At 40.0% G+C, this 14,861-nt stretch overlaps 1 protein-coding gene across 5 annotated transcripts in view; it reads left to right on the top strand.

Annotated features, from left to right (window-relative positions):
- ZRANB1 (zinc finger RANBP2-type containing 1) overlaps positions 1-14,861 on the top strand; it is a 58,734-nt gene that overhangs the window by 34,598 nt on the left and 9,275 nt on the right. For all 5 annotated transcript variants that reach the window (XM_059172890.1, XM_059172886.1, XM_059172888.1 and 2 more), the window contains 4 exons: positions 6,836-7,023; positions 10,103-10,256; positions 12,529-12,600; positions 13,341-13,539. In XM_059172890.1, coding sequence (XP_059028873.1) covers positions 7,000-7,023; positions 10,103-10,256; positions 12,529-12,600; positions 13,341-13,539 — 449 coding nt within the window. In that variant the 5' untranslated portion in view covers positions 6,836-6,999. The remainder of the gene's footprint in view (positions 1-6,835; positions 7,024-10,102; positions 10,257-12,528; positions 12,601-13,340; positions 13,540-14,861) is intronic.

The raw sequence follows: 14,861 nt of genomic DNA, 5'->3' as shown, positions 1-14,861 counted from the left end.
ATTAAGACGGACTAAGGAACTTTTTTTTTTTTTGGACTAAGTAACTTTTTAACATCTCTTCCAATGTGATGATTCTGTCTTGATTCTATCTCTGGCTAGAAGAAGAGTTACATGGACATAACTATGAACAGTATAATATTATATGTCCATAAGAGTCTTTCCTTTTATAAACTCTTTCATGACGTGTGAAAGAGAGTGGGCTAGACTATTCAGTAGTTCCTTCGGGCCTATCTAAAATAGTGTAATTCTAAAAATCTAAAATTTGGTTTCAGATGCAGCCAGGATAACATGGCCCGGTTGTATGCAAAATTTTTACTTGTAGTCGGAAAACTTTTGGGACTTGATTTTTCAGTGGTGAATGTGGTTTTGACATATAGTGTTTTATATAACTGGAAGCCTAGGTTTTTAAGAACCCTAATTATCTTTTCAGTTGACTCTTTGGCCAGTATTTTCAGTGACTTTTGTAATTCGAACTCACGTTCCTTTAACTGTTCACGCTGGCCCTCATCTCTCATCCCCTTCCCAAAGATAACTTTGTGACCTGTTCTTTAAGTCCTTCCATGGTGCTCTCAGCAGTAATTCTTCCTATATGGCGAGATCTTCTTTCTCTTGAAGGTATCTGTCGAGTCAGGTATTTTTTCATGACTTTGGGGATTTATACTTCTGCAGCAGTTGGGTTGTTAAGAGTCTAATCAGAGCTGTAAAGACGTAAGAGCGCCAGAGTATGAATTAAATTTGGCATAGTTTGTCATGATAAATAATAGAGTCGTTGAAGGCCTTAGTTAGAGATTATTTTGACTTCTCAGTCATTGAATCTTTTATTCTGTAGAGAATGTTTTTATAACGGAGTGAGTTTATTGGCCGAATTGGAGCTCATCTGGATATAGTGTATATTAAAGAATTTATTTCCAATTTGTGATTTTCATCTCAGTTTTTGAAAAGGTTATTGTTCTATAGCACTATTCTAGAACTAGAAGTGGTTCATTTTCACTTGCTGCGATTGGTTATTATGTGAATAAAGCTTCTCGGAGGTGGTCTGGGCTGCTCACTATTCCTGGGATTGCTCCTGAGCTTGTGCTGACTTGAAGATACACTTAAAAAATATTGAGGGCATTTTACGAAAAGCAGCTCATGTTTGACTGTTAAAGGAATTAGTTGTGAATATGAATATCTAAGCCAATTCATGATCGACTATATCCAAATGGTTAGGGGTGGAAAGAAAAAGTATTACTGGGTGGTACAGGGTTTTTTTTTCCTTTTTTTTTTTCCTTCTTTAAATATGTGAAACCACCTAAGTGACTTAAACTCTGGGTAGAAGACAGCATTCCAGACATTGTAGCCACCGCATCTGCATCTTTCTACTGACCATGGTAAAGCACATTGTGAACATTACCACTTAAAACTAACTTTTCTTTTTAAGGGCTCCTGCAGTTGTGCCAGCTGACTCCAAGTCCACCCTGACCCCACAGCATAAAGCATGCTGTGATGTCACAGCTACCATAGAACTCCAGGGTAGTGTTGAGCTGGCCCATGGGGGCTCAGGTAAGTCCTGGCTTTTTTTTTACCATTTGGCATTCTTTTCAAAGTTAGTTACCATTATGATCTTATGTTATAAAAGAAAATAAGGCGAAACTTTGAAAACTGTGCCATATATGGGGGAAAAAAATAAGTCTATTTTCTAAACATCTATGAGCCAGCTCCATATTCTAACCAACGGAGTTCCATAGTAGCTGTGAAGTCCCCAGTGAGTTGTGACCTGTGGCTTCAAAATATGTTAAATTGTATTCCTGGCCCAGCTTCTAGAACAATATGAGTTGTTTTTTTTAAACTTTATATTTTGCAAGATGTAGTAACTTTCATTTACCCTTAGGTATTAATGGGTTTAGAAGTGTGTTATGCACCGCTGCCTACTTGGTTGTGTGTTTGTTTCATTCGGTCAGTTTCGAATGTATGATGAGACTGTAGGTTAGTTTTATAAAGTCAATCTTCTCAGAGTGCCTTCAGCTGTCCTTTTAATTTGCCTTCATAGCACGGAAGAAGAAGGGACAGAACGTGTAATAGACATTTGTTAAATTTTCAGAAAACATATTAAGAGAAAGATCCTTCAGTTACTCTCTTGGAGGGAGTGCAAGAGGTCAGTAACTAGGAGGCATGTATACAGCACCTCTTCCCTTGGAACGGTTCTGCTTTTTCTTGGTCATTATTGCAGAAAGTGAGATTTTACCCCTGCGTTTATTTTGCTGTCTTTTCCTCCCTACCAACTCTTCTCCCCTCTTCCTTCTTTCCTTTATCCCCTGATATAAGAGGTAAAAATATTATGTGAATATCTCCAAAAAGACATTTTTGTAAGTTGCTTTGCGTATAATCTTAAACTTTGTCCCCTCAGTAGAAAATGTTTAGTAGCTAAAACTTTATCTTACCTGAGTATGGGCCACATCCTTTTATTTTATTTATTTATTTATTTTAAAGATTTTATTTATTTATTTGACAGACAGAGATCACAAGTAGGCAGAGGCAGGCAGAGAGAGAGAGAAAAGCAGGCTTCCTGCGGAGCAGAGAGCCCGATGCGGGGCTCGATCCCAGGACCCCGAGATCATGACCCGAGCCGAAGGCAGCAGCCCAAACCACTGAGCCACCCAGGCGCCCCGGCCACATCCTTTTAAATATGCCGTTTACAGTGAAGGCCCATCTGTTAAGAAACTGTGGAAACTTTAATCAATAGCTGTCTTTGAACAAGGTGTCATAAAGACAGACTGAATGTTTGGACCATTCAGTGACAGTCTCATGAAACTTGTAATAATGTACTTTGTAGCTGAAAACTCACTGGTAACTAAAACTAAGTTCTTAATTATAGTTAATGAAAAGAATGGAATCCTATATTCCCAAAACGTTAGATGATGAAATCTTTTTCTCTAAAATACTACTTTGTGCCTATATTTATGTTTGTGTTTTTCATGTTCTAGAAGATTTGGAGGATTTTATGCTATAAAGAATAGAGCACAGACTCTCTAGTCCGTTCATCTCATTTTCTGCTTCCTGGTTTTGCTCCATGCCGGAGAGCCGCGGCAGAGCCTCTCTGGAGTTCAGTGCAGAGTTTGCGGTTGGAGGAAGTAATTGTTTTGTGGTGGTGGTGTTTTTTGTTTTTTTTTTTTATTTGGATGAATAGAAATCCTGTTTTTGTGTATATGTATCCTCTTTATTGAGGTAGAATTCATATACTGTGCTGGTTACCATTTGAAGTTCTATTTATATATATATTTTTAAATGCTCAATTTGAAGGCAGCTGGGTGACATTGTAAATCATAATTCCAAAGCACAGTTTGTCATCTTCCCTGTGCTGTTTGGTCTGTACCCCCCCCCCCCCCATTATGTTAGTTAGTTTCTAATGACAGAAATCCCTCACAAACATGACAGAGGAAATGAATTCCTAAGCAATAATTTCTAAGATGAGATTCTTCCCAACATCAGCTGTATGGTGAGTTAGCTAAAAATAGTGAAGACTGATTTTAGAAGTTGGTTGGCAGTCATCTTTGTCTTTGGGAAACAAAAGAAGGTGTGTGCATGAATGTGGGTGCTCATGCCCATATAGGTACACAGATGTATCCATGTTCTGTGCAGTGGTTCTTGTGTGTGTTCTCAGGTAAATTGATTAGTCATTTTGGCCCTTAGGTGGCTTTTCTTATGTCATAAAGAAATTTTATAAATATATGTTTTATAAATAATAAACTGTAAAAGGTGCAGTGATACTGAAGGCACCCAGAAATAGTGACAGCTTTGATAAGACTGATATGAAAAGTAGTTGCTTCTGTATGGAAATACATACACATGGAAGGAAACAGTGGGGCATATTTGGTTCTAAAGAGAAGAACTGCATTAGATTATTCATAAAATTATGAGCTCTCTTTGGTTATTCTCATCTGTTCATTAAAACAAGCAGAAATTTTAGAGTTCTTTGTGTACTTGACTCTAACCATAGATTGTTTTTATTTCAAGTAGGACTTTCTGTGTCTATTCCTGTGTGTGTGTGTGTTTTATTATTTTTATTAACATATATTGTATTATTTGCCCCAGGGGTACAGGTCTGTGAATCATCAGGCTTACACATCTCGGAGCACTCACCATAGCACATACCCTCCCCAATGTCCATAACCCAACCCTACCCGCCTCCTCCCAGCAACTCTCAGTTTGTTTCGAGAAATTAAGAGTCTCTTATGGTTTATCTCCCTCCCGATCCCATCTTGTTTAATTTTTTCCTTCCCTACCCCACAAGCCTCCCACTCTGCCTCTGAAATTCCTTATATCAGGGAGATCGTATGAGAATTGTCTTTCTCTGATTGACTGACTTCGCTCAGCACAGCATGGAGGTTCCTCTGTTTCTATTCTTTTTTTTTTTTTTTAAAGATTTTATTTATTTATCAGAGAGAGAGAGCGTGGGAGAGAGAGCGAGCACAGGCAGACAGAATGGCAGGCAGAGGCAGAGGGAGAAGCAGGCTCCCCGCCGAGCAAGGAGCCCGATGTGGGACTCGATCCCAGGATGCTGGGATCATGACCTGAGCCAAAGGCAGCTGCTCAACCAACTGAGCCACCCAGGCGTCCCCCTCTGTTTCTATTCTTAAGGCTTGCCCTTTGGAGAAGATTCCTGCCAGTCGTATCACATTTTAGCCCTGATGACTTATTCAGGGCACTGGGCCTCCTAAGATTGTTTTAAAGCCGTTTTGTATATTGGGAATGGGAGTGACAGCTGTACTTAGGCATTTATATTGAAGAAGTATTAACCTATGTGGCCATGAAAAGAAAAGTTCCTGTAAGAAGTTGTTCTCATTTGATATCATGGATTTCTTCACCTGAAAAAGGTCTGTGTCGGCGGCAGGGTATCCTTTTTTGGGGAGTGGGTCTAGATTTGCAGAAAGCATCTTCGACTACAGAGTCTGAAAACTTTGAAGCTGGCCTTTTATAGCCCGTAAATGTGATGAGAAAGGACTGTTTGGAGGATAGGAATCCTGTTGTTCCTATTTGTGTTTCTCACATTGCCTAGCATAGACAGTGCTTTGCAGATCATGGGCATTTAGGAATATGGGAATTATTTTAAAGTTTTGTTATTTTTAATAACTGGGAGGAATTGTTGCATTGTACAATCTGTTAGACTCCAAGGAATAGCTCTTATTTCTTTGATTTCTAATTTAAGATGGCATTAAGAAGTGAATTTTTAAAAAATACAGTAAGAATATTTTTAGCTGGTATCAGCATTTTACCCAACAAATTTTTCTTGATAGAAGTTAGGACACTTAAAATTAAAATTATATGGTCCTGGGGCACCTGGGTGGCTCAGTGGGTTAAGCCTCTGCCTTCCACTCAGGTCATGATCTCAGGGTCCTGGGATGGAGCCTCCAATCAGGCTCTCTGCTCAGCAGGAAGCCTGCTTCCCCCTCTCTCTCTGCCTGCCTCTCTGCCTCTTGTGATCTCTCTCTCTCTCTCTGTCAATAAATAGACAAAATCTTTAAAAAAAAAATTATATGGTCCTTCAGTCTTGGGGTGTGTGTGTGTGTGTTTGTGTAAAACACTATTTGTGGTTAAATTTGAAGCTTACCTACACCATTGTACTTTGCCAAGGGTATTTATTCATAGGTGTGTACTGTACTGCTCAGTAAATAGGAGTACTGTCTTCACCTAATACTAATTTGTGTTAAGTTTAGTAACATGGTTTAGTGGGAACAAAAAGTTCTTTATGGATTTGGAAAAAGTGATACTTGTTTTGTCTCTCTACCCCCAACTAGTTTGTAATGTTTTATTTTAGCATATTTTTTCTTCTAACTCACCTGGTTCAAGTATTTACTATAGTAATACTTAATGAGTATAAGGAAGATTCAGCTTTGAGAGGTTCTGAAATCAAAATCTTACTAACTTTAACTTATATTGAAAAAAAATTTTTTTTTTAAAGATTTTATTTATTTATTTGACAGGCAGAGATCACAAGTAGGCAGAGAGGCAGGCAGAGAGAGAGGAGGAAGCAGGCCTCCCGCCGAGCAGAGAGCCCGATGCGGGGCTTGATCCCAGGACCCTGGGATTGTGACCTGATCCGAAGGCAGAGGCTTTAACCCAATGAGCCACCCAGGCACTCCTGAAAATGGTTTTAATTGCTCTGAATTATTTCATAGCTAAACAGTAGTATGGAAGGCTCAGCATTTGTTTTGATTCAGCTTAAAAAATGCAGGTTTAAAAGGCAAGAGAGCCCAAAGCCGACAGGAAGCACATCCCTGTCTCCTTGGTTTCTGTAGTCAGGACCAGAGTAGAGGTTTAGTGTCTTCTGTAAAGGTTTTTTTTTTTTTTTTTTTTTTTTAAGATTTTATTTATTTATTTGACAGAGAAGTCACAAGTAGGCAGAGAAGCAGACAGATGGGGTGGGGGAAGCAGGCTCCCTGCTGAGCGGAGAGCCCAATGTGGGGCTTAATCCCAGGATCCTGAGATCATGACCTGAGTGGAATGCAGAGGCTTAACTCACTGAGCCACCCAGGTGCCCCTAAAATTTGGTTTCTCATATCAGGATTGCTGATCTTTGGTCCAGTTGATAAAATCTAACGATTCCTCTCAGCCTCGAGCATGGAGCCAGTGCTGATGTGAAGGTAAGTACCTAAATAGGTAGTTCTAGTTCTAGAAAGAAATTAAAGGGAGAGGAATACACTAGTTTTCCTTAATATTCTTTAGGACACTTAAATGTTGTCCTGGGATCCAGAAATCCTGGAGAAACACTTAAAAGGGTTTAGAGTGAATGTAACAGATTTATGCTTTTTGAAGAAAAATAGAAATAAACTTTTTTCTATCTTGCTCCTTGTTCTAGGGGTTGTAGAAGGTGATTTAGCTGCTATAGAAGCGTACAAGTCATCAGGAGGAGACATTGCCCGTCAGCTCACTGCAGACGAAGTGCGTTTGCTAAACCGTCCTTCTGCTTTTGATGTTGGCTATACTCTTGTACATCTGGCTATACGTTTTCAGAGGCAGGATATGCTAGCAATACTGCTAACAGAGGTCAGTATGACATTTTGGTTAAACATTTTATATGAAGGAAATGTGTTCATTAATTTTCGTTTTTGATGTAATGTTTTCCTAAACTGTTCTTAAATGTTTCAGATTTCTTTTACTCCCTTTATAAACTCATGCTAAACTTGTCAGATCAGTTGTGGATTCAGATTTTCTCAGTAAATTGCTTCTGTGGTACGCATACGCATATTGCATATTCAAATTTGCCAATATTGGGAACCATTATATAGAAAGCACTGGGAGGGAATATGAAGGTTACCTGAAAACATGATTGAAATGGCTAGCCGTAGTTCAGTTGGATAAGAATCCAGTGACCCCAGAGGCACCAAAAAGGGAAACGGAAGGGCTTAGGGGATAGTAATGGTGAAAACAAGGGGCAGGTTTACTGTAATAGAAAAAGGGACTGTTTGAAAAGCAGCAATGTGATTAAAAAAGGACCAGAGTTCTGGAGCCAGGGGATGGAACAATTAGAGGTAGTTTCTGTAGGACTTGAGGTCTGGCTCTATTTGCGTTGTTGTATTGGCAGAGCAAGTGTGTAGAGCTGTAGTTGATGGTGGTGGCAGGAGACAGGATAGAGAGGGCAGCTGTGAATCAAGGCTCAAGTCCTTTGGGGGATTCCTGGACTCCTCTCAGCCTGGTGGAGGGCTGTGAGAAAGTTCGGGACTGTTACAAGTCACTGACCTCCTAAGAGCATCTGGGGACTAACAGTGAGAGGGCAATAGAACCCCATGGTACTTAATATTTACTGCCTAAACAGGTCACCTTCATTTAGCACCTCCATTTAGACAACGAACAGTTTCTGAGTGTAGGGAATTGAGGAGCTCCTCTGCTGAGCAGTTTTGGCACAAGGTCTCATGAGCTTACAGCCACATTGTCTGAGCTGCAGGTGTCAGAAGGCTTGACAGGTGGGAGGATCTGGATCCAGGGATACTTGCATGACTGGTGGCGGGAAGCTTCAAATCCTGGTCACATGGGCCCCTCCAGAGGGCAGGTTTCACCAGAAGTGATCTGACGGACAGAAGGCATAGGAAAGTCATCCAGATGGAAGCTTCAGGGTCTTCTAGACGGAACCAAACTTAGGAAGTAACATCCCATCATTTCCCCCATATTCTCTGGAACACCTAGACCAACTGTGGGAGAGGTGGGAGTGGGGTAGATTTCCAGGGTAAGAACAGAATTGGTTGTGGAATGTCATCTCAGTGGAGATGGGTGCTCCAGAGGACAGAACTGAAGGGGCCAGTAGGGAGATTGGACTAAGGGATGTTCTGGCAGAGGGAGCCCAGGTACTTTTGGGATGAGACCAGAAGAACATTTATATTATGGGATATGTGTCTGGGGCTGCGGTTTTAATTGGATTTTATTATTATTATTATTATTATTTTAAAGGTTTTAGTCATTTATTTGACAGACAGAGATCACAAGTAGGCAGAGGGGCAGGCAGAGAGAGGCGCGGGGGAAGCAGGCTCCCTGCTGAGCAGAGATTCCGATGCAGGGGCTCTATCCCAGGACCCCGGGATCATGACCCAAGCCAGAGACAGAAGCTTAACCCACTGAGCCACCCAGGTGCCCCTTAATTGGATTTTAGATTGTGGACTCTGTTGGTAATGTGGCGGAACCTATGGACTCCTTTTCATAATACTGTTTTTTAAATGCCTAAGATAAAAGTAAGATTGCAGAAATCAGTTATATTGAAATGATAGTTTTTAGAATATTAGATTTGTGATATATAAGAGAATGCATTTTAAATATAGACAGGAGGCTAGTGAAAATGAAGTATTTAAATTAAAAAAAAAAGATTTTATTTATTCGTTTGAGACAGATACTGAGAGAGAGAGAGACTGAGAGAGAATGAACTTGGGCGCAGGGGGAGAGGGAGAGGGAGAAGCGGACTCGCTTCTGTGCCAGGAGCCCCACCCCACCCCATCCCAAGGGCCCAGAGATCACGACCTGAGCTGAAGGCAGATGCTTAACCATCTGAGCCACCCAGGCGCCCCGGAAGGATTTAAATCTAATGAAAATTCCCATTCAGATTCACAGGTCCTTCCCAAGTTCATGTGCCCTACGGTAAGAATTAGTAACCTAAGGAGATGGTTGAGAGTCATAAGGTTGAAGAGGCTAGATATGAAGGATAGGGAACGGTGTCCAGGTTTGGTGGCTGCAGTCTCTAGTGACAGCAGAAAGCAGAGCTGACTCACCCGGGGTTCACACCAGACTCATTTCTTCTCCAGCAGATGCTCACCTTTGATTTCAAAATTCTTCATATGCAGATATCTTAAACTCCACGAAAGGAATACAGCTTAAATGTAAAATATCTTTGCGTCATTTGTTGCTGTCCATCATTAAAGAGAAAAGGAAAGTTCTAGCCATGCTCTTACTTAGAAGTTCTCTGTCTTAGTGCTCACTAGCACGGCACTGCTCCCATTTCATTCCTGTCCGGCCGGCTGTACTTCGAAGGTTTGTTGTCTGTTCTACACTTGGAGAGAAGCCGATTGCTTCTTTAAATATTCAGAGTTATAACCAATGGGGAGGGATTTGAGGTCAGTGGAAAACTAACCCTTTAAAAATACCATGCTTTCTTTATTCTACATCAGGGTACTTGAGGTATTCTTAACCCAGCAGAAGAGTGTTTGTACTTTTCATCTTTCTCCATGAGCTGAAATTTCCTGTGTGTAGTTTTTTTTTGTTTGTTTTTTAAAGAATGCTTTTATTGTGGGCATGATGCTTAGTCTCAGGTGGTTTTCTGTCCTCCCTCCCTGTCCTAGGATGAACCTTTGCGAACACTACCATTTTACATCATGTTTTAATCTAATTCTTTATATATTTCCTTGGGATAAATTCCTAAGAAGTGAATTTCCTGAGTCAGAAGGTAAAGCATTTTTTGGCTATTTTCCTGCAAAGTTGTACCGAAACATATTTCCACTGGTGAGGAGTTAATCCCTTATCTGTTTTAAAATTAAACACCACCCTGAGTTACTGGGAAGGTTTGGTAATTTCTCTTAAATACTGTTGTTTTCTGCTTTTGTTAATGATAAATGAGATGCAGAGGAAAGTTTCTTTTGTATTTAAGGTGTCTCAACAAGCAGCAAAATGTATTCCAGCAATGGTGTGTCCTGAACTGACAGAGCAGATCCGGCGAGAGATAGCTGCCTCTCTTCATCAGAGAAAGGGGGATTTTGCTTGCTATTTTCTAACTGACCTTGTAACATTTACGTTGCCAGCAGGTAACTCCAAATTTCAATGTGAAAAGAAATTTTCACTCTATTATGATTCCTTTTTTTTTTTTAAATGTGTGAGTGAAATTGTTTCTGTTAGAAAGCAGGTAACTTAAGCTACTATATGTGCATTTTAAATTATTTGACTACCCAGAAGTGACCAGTACAAGGGCTTCTTGTAAATTTATGCTTTGGATCTGGTAGGAAGATAGCAGCTGATATAACTGATTTCTGTGTGGGCCTTAGATATTTTAAAAAATCTGTTTTACGCGTTTATTTTTCCCTTCAGGTTTAGTTTATGATATCAGTGTACTCTTTTTTCCTTTTTCATACCTATTTTAAAATTATGTGGGTATTGGTTATTGATATTAACAGATAGGATTGGAACTCTGGCTTTTGATGGGTGGAGTCATTATTTGAATCAAAGATACTGGCATTCTTTTGCAGTGTCAGTATGTTCTTCACTCATTATATATACCAGAAGTTTCTAAAATAAAGCTTCCAACTTGGTTCTGAGTGTCTTGAGCTTTTATATTGACATGAACAAGGATGTTTACAAATGGTAGGGAGATAATAACTAAGCTTTTTTCTTTCTTTCAAAGATTTTATTTATTTCTTTGACAGAGAGAAATCACAAGTAGGCAGAGAGAGAGAGAGAGAGAGAGAGGAGGAAGCTGGCTCCCTGTGGAGCAGAGAGCTGGATGCGGGGCTCGATCCCAGGACCCTGGGATCATGACCTGAGCTGAAGGCAGAGGCTTTTAACCCACTCAGCCACCCAGGCACCCCAATTTTTTTCCTTTTTTTTAAAGATCTAATTTGGGGCTCCTGGGTGGCTCAGTGGTTAAGCCGCTGCCTTTGGCTCAGACATTGTGAAAGGGTTTCCTCCATCTAGTTAATTAACACACCCATTGTCTTACATATTTGGTTTATTTATCTGTTTTGGTGAGAACATAAAAGTTTCACTCTGCTAGCAAATTTATCCATGGTTTTGACGTTAGGTGTTCAGCTTTATTCATTTTATAGCTTAGGTGTTTTGGTACCCTTTTATCAATCTCTCTTTTCTTCACTACCCCCCACCCCCCATGCAACCTCTTTTCTACCCTGTTTTTATGAGGGTTTTTTGTGTGTATGGTTTTGTTTGTTTTTGTTTTTTTTTTTTTAAAGAGCCCTTATGGAAGTGTTACCATGCAGTATTTAATTTGTTTTTCTCTGGCTAATTCCACTTAGCCTAATGCCCTCAGTGTTCACCCGGGTTGTTGCAAATGGCAGGATTTCTTTCTTTCACCTGGCTGAGTAACACTCCATTTTACAGCCTCCCCCAGCTTTTCTTTTCTTTTTTAAATTTATTATTATTTTTTTATAAACATATCATATATTTTTATCCCCAGGGGTACAGGTCTGTGAATCACCAGGTTTACACACTTCACAGCACTCACCAAAACACATACCCTCCCCAATGTCCATAACCCCACCACCCTCTCCCAACCCCCTCCCCCCAGCAACCCTCAGTTGTGACATGAGGAAGTGGAGCCTCACCCATCTTAGATCATCCATTGTCTAGATCTGGGCTGTTTTGAGTAATGCTGCAACACACATAGGAGTTTAGTACCTCTTCATTATCCTGTTTTCATTTCCTTTGGAGGTATGCGCAGATGTGGGATTGCTGGATCGTGAAACTTCTGACATTTTGAGGAACTTCCATATTGTTTTCCATGGTGGCTGCACCAGCTTACATTCCACTACCTGTGCACAAGGGTTCCCTTTCCCCACATCCTTGCCAACAGTATTATCTCTTATCTTTTTGATAATAGTTACATGTAATTATCGGTCCAAATACTCTTTTTATTGTTTTTAGTGACCAGTTTTGCTAGTGAAGTATAGAAAGGAAATCTTTCATGTTCCATTCATGCACACACATTATACGTGCATATTGTTTTTGTTTTTTTTTTTTTTTTTTTTACAAAAAGCCACTTGACAGTCTTCACTGCAAGGAAGGATTTTTAAAAAAAAAATTTTTTTTTATTTATTTGAGAGAGCACATAAGTAGTGGGCAGTGGAAGGGGGTAGAATCTCAAGCAGACTCTGTGCCCAGCACCCAGTGTGGGGCTTGATCTCACAACCCTGGAATCATGACCTGAGCTGAAGCCAAGAGTTGGACTGAACCACCTAGCTGTCCCAGCAAGAGAACTATTTTAGAGGAAGTCACTATTAGATCCTTATATCAAATTTGTTAAGTTATGAGACATAAGAAAATCTTCTAAGTCTGTTTTTTTCTTTGTAGATATTGAAGACTTGCCTTCAACAGTCCAGGAAAAACTATTTGATGAGGTGCTTGATAGAGATGTTCAAAAAGGTAAGTGTGGAATTAATGTGATTTAGTTCAATATCCATACACTCTTTGCTTTTTAAGGCTTAGAGCAGTTCAGTGTATGGTTGACTTGTTTTATTTTTACTTTAATTGAAAATGTAAAGTCCTTAGGAGCAGTGTCACATAGTGCTGTTAAAAATGCTCATTCTGTTCATTATATCTTGATAAAACTGGAATAAAATTTTAAGAATGCTCATTCATGGCTCTTAATTGTGGTGGAATAAGGGTATAAAAGTTTTTAAGCCTTGGTTTTTTACTACCTGTTCTAGAATGTGTCTATTTCCGTGTTAAGCATTCTCAGCAAATAGTAAAGAACTTAAAAGTTGAGAAAATTGGGGCACCTGGGTGGCTCAGGAGGTTAAAGCCTCTGCCTTCGGCTCAGGTCATGATCCCAGGGTCCTGGCATCGAGCCCCAGAGAGACTGGGCTCTCTGCTCGGTGGGGAGCCTGCTCCCCACCCCGCCCCCGCTTTCCCCTCTGTCTGCTGTGGTTTCTCTCTCTGTGTCAAATAACTAAAGTCTTAAAAAAAAAAAAAAGTTGAGAAAATTATTCTAGGGCCACAGATGTTTCAACTACTTGGAAGGTTTGTATTCCACTTGATCAGATTTATTTAGTTGTTTAATAGTAAATGAACATCAGCTTAACATCTAGAGAATGGGTTCTTTCTTCCAGTGAATAGTCCTAAATTGCATGAAAATGAACATGTTACTTAAATTCCTTATATAGAGTTAGAAGAAGAATCCCCAATTATAAACTGGTCTTTGGAATTGGCTACGCGCTTGGACAGTCGGCTGTACGCACTTTGGAACCGGACTGCAGGAGACTGCTTGCTTGATTCCGTGCTCCAGGCTACCTGGGGCATTTACGACAAGGACTCGGTGCTTCGGAAAGCCCTGCATGACAGCCTGCATGACTGTTCACATTGGTGAGTGGCTGTCCTTCCCTGTGGAAAACCACGTGCTCTTGCTGCATCATTTCCCTAGTGTTGGGATACTTTGTGTGTGTGTGTGTGTGTGTGTGTGTGTGTGTGTTGGGATACTTTTTGCCTCTTATGTTTTCTGTGGAAGCTGGAGGGAAAACTTTGGTGTTTTGCACATTAAGACGCTTTAAACATTTTGATAGATTTTGCTAAGCTTTTAAGTAGAAACATTTTAAGTTAAATAGGTCTTTGCTCATATTTTTAAGTATTATGAATTCATGTTTATGTTGAAATTTAAGATTGTTAGCATTGTATTACGAGATTTCTTTTCTTCCTGAGGCACATAATCTTCAGACCACATTTTACCTTGCAAATTTTGAAATCCACAGTAAAGTTAAAAAAATATATATGGGGGCGCCTGGGTGGCTCAGTGAGTTGGGCCGCTGCCTTCGGCTCAGGTCATGATCCCAGGGTCCTGGGATCGAGCCCCGCATCAGGCTCTCTGCTCGGCAGGGAGCCTGCTTCCTCCCCTCTCTCTGCCTGCCTCTCTGCCTGCTTGTCATCTCTCTCCGTCAAATAAATAAATAAAAAATCTTTAAAAAAAAAAAAGATTTACATTAAAAAAAATATATGTATCTGTGCAACGGACCCCAATATTTCCTGCCTAGTTGTTAATCTGTACCTCCACATATGCTTCATCTCTACATATGTAAACACCTCCCTTTGCCATTTGGTTTAAGTCCCCATGATGCTTTTCCCCTGACAGTATCTCTCTATATCATTGAAGAACAAGGATAGTCTCTTACCTAAGCGAGTCCTTATTACCACATCTGAGAAAATCAGCAAGAACTGTTATCCAGGATACACATCTTTTAGTTATCTCAGAAATGTCCTTTGTGTAGACCGTTTTCCCTGCTATTTGAAAGTAGAGCATTCCTGGGAATCCTTTTGTTAGCTGAAATGGAGTAAAGCAGAGTGCGGTTACCATCTTGTAGAAGTGACAGTCCTCATCGGGTTTCTTTTTGGCTAGCAAAAACAGGTGCCAAGATAGGTCTTTAGTAAAGGTGAAGGGGTACGAAGCAATCTTTCAGATAGCGGGGGATCCTGTGTGTGTGTGTGTGTATATATATGTATATTTTTTACCCAGCATCCAACCAAGTATATGACTGGTCTTGACTTACAGTGTTTTCTTGGTTCTGTATATACATTATCTCTGTTATCATAAATGAGAAAAATTGAGGCTGAAAGAAGCTGAGTTAATTAAAATGTGTTTTCTTCCTTTTACACTTAATTGAATGCTTAATTGAATGGCCTTACTCCAAAAAACA

Source organism: Mustela lutreola, chromosome 4 (genome assembly GCF_030435805.1).
Source record: "Mustela lutreola isolate mMusLut2 chromosome 4, mMusLut2.pri, whole genome shotgun sequence".
NCBI lineage: Eukaryota > Metazoa > Chordata > Mammalia > Carnivora > Mustelidae > Mustela > Mustela lutreola.
The sequence above is the reverse complement of the archived record's forward strand: the minus strand, read 5'-3'. Positions and strand labels throughout refer to the sequence as shown.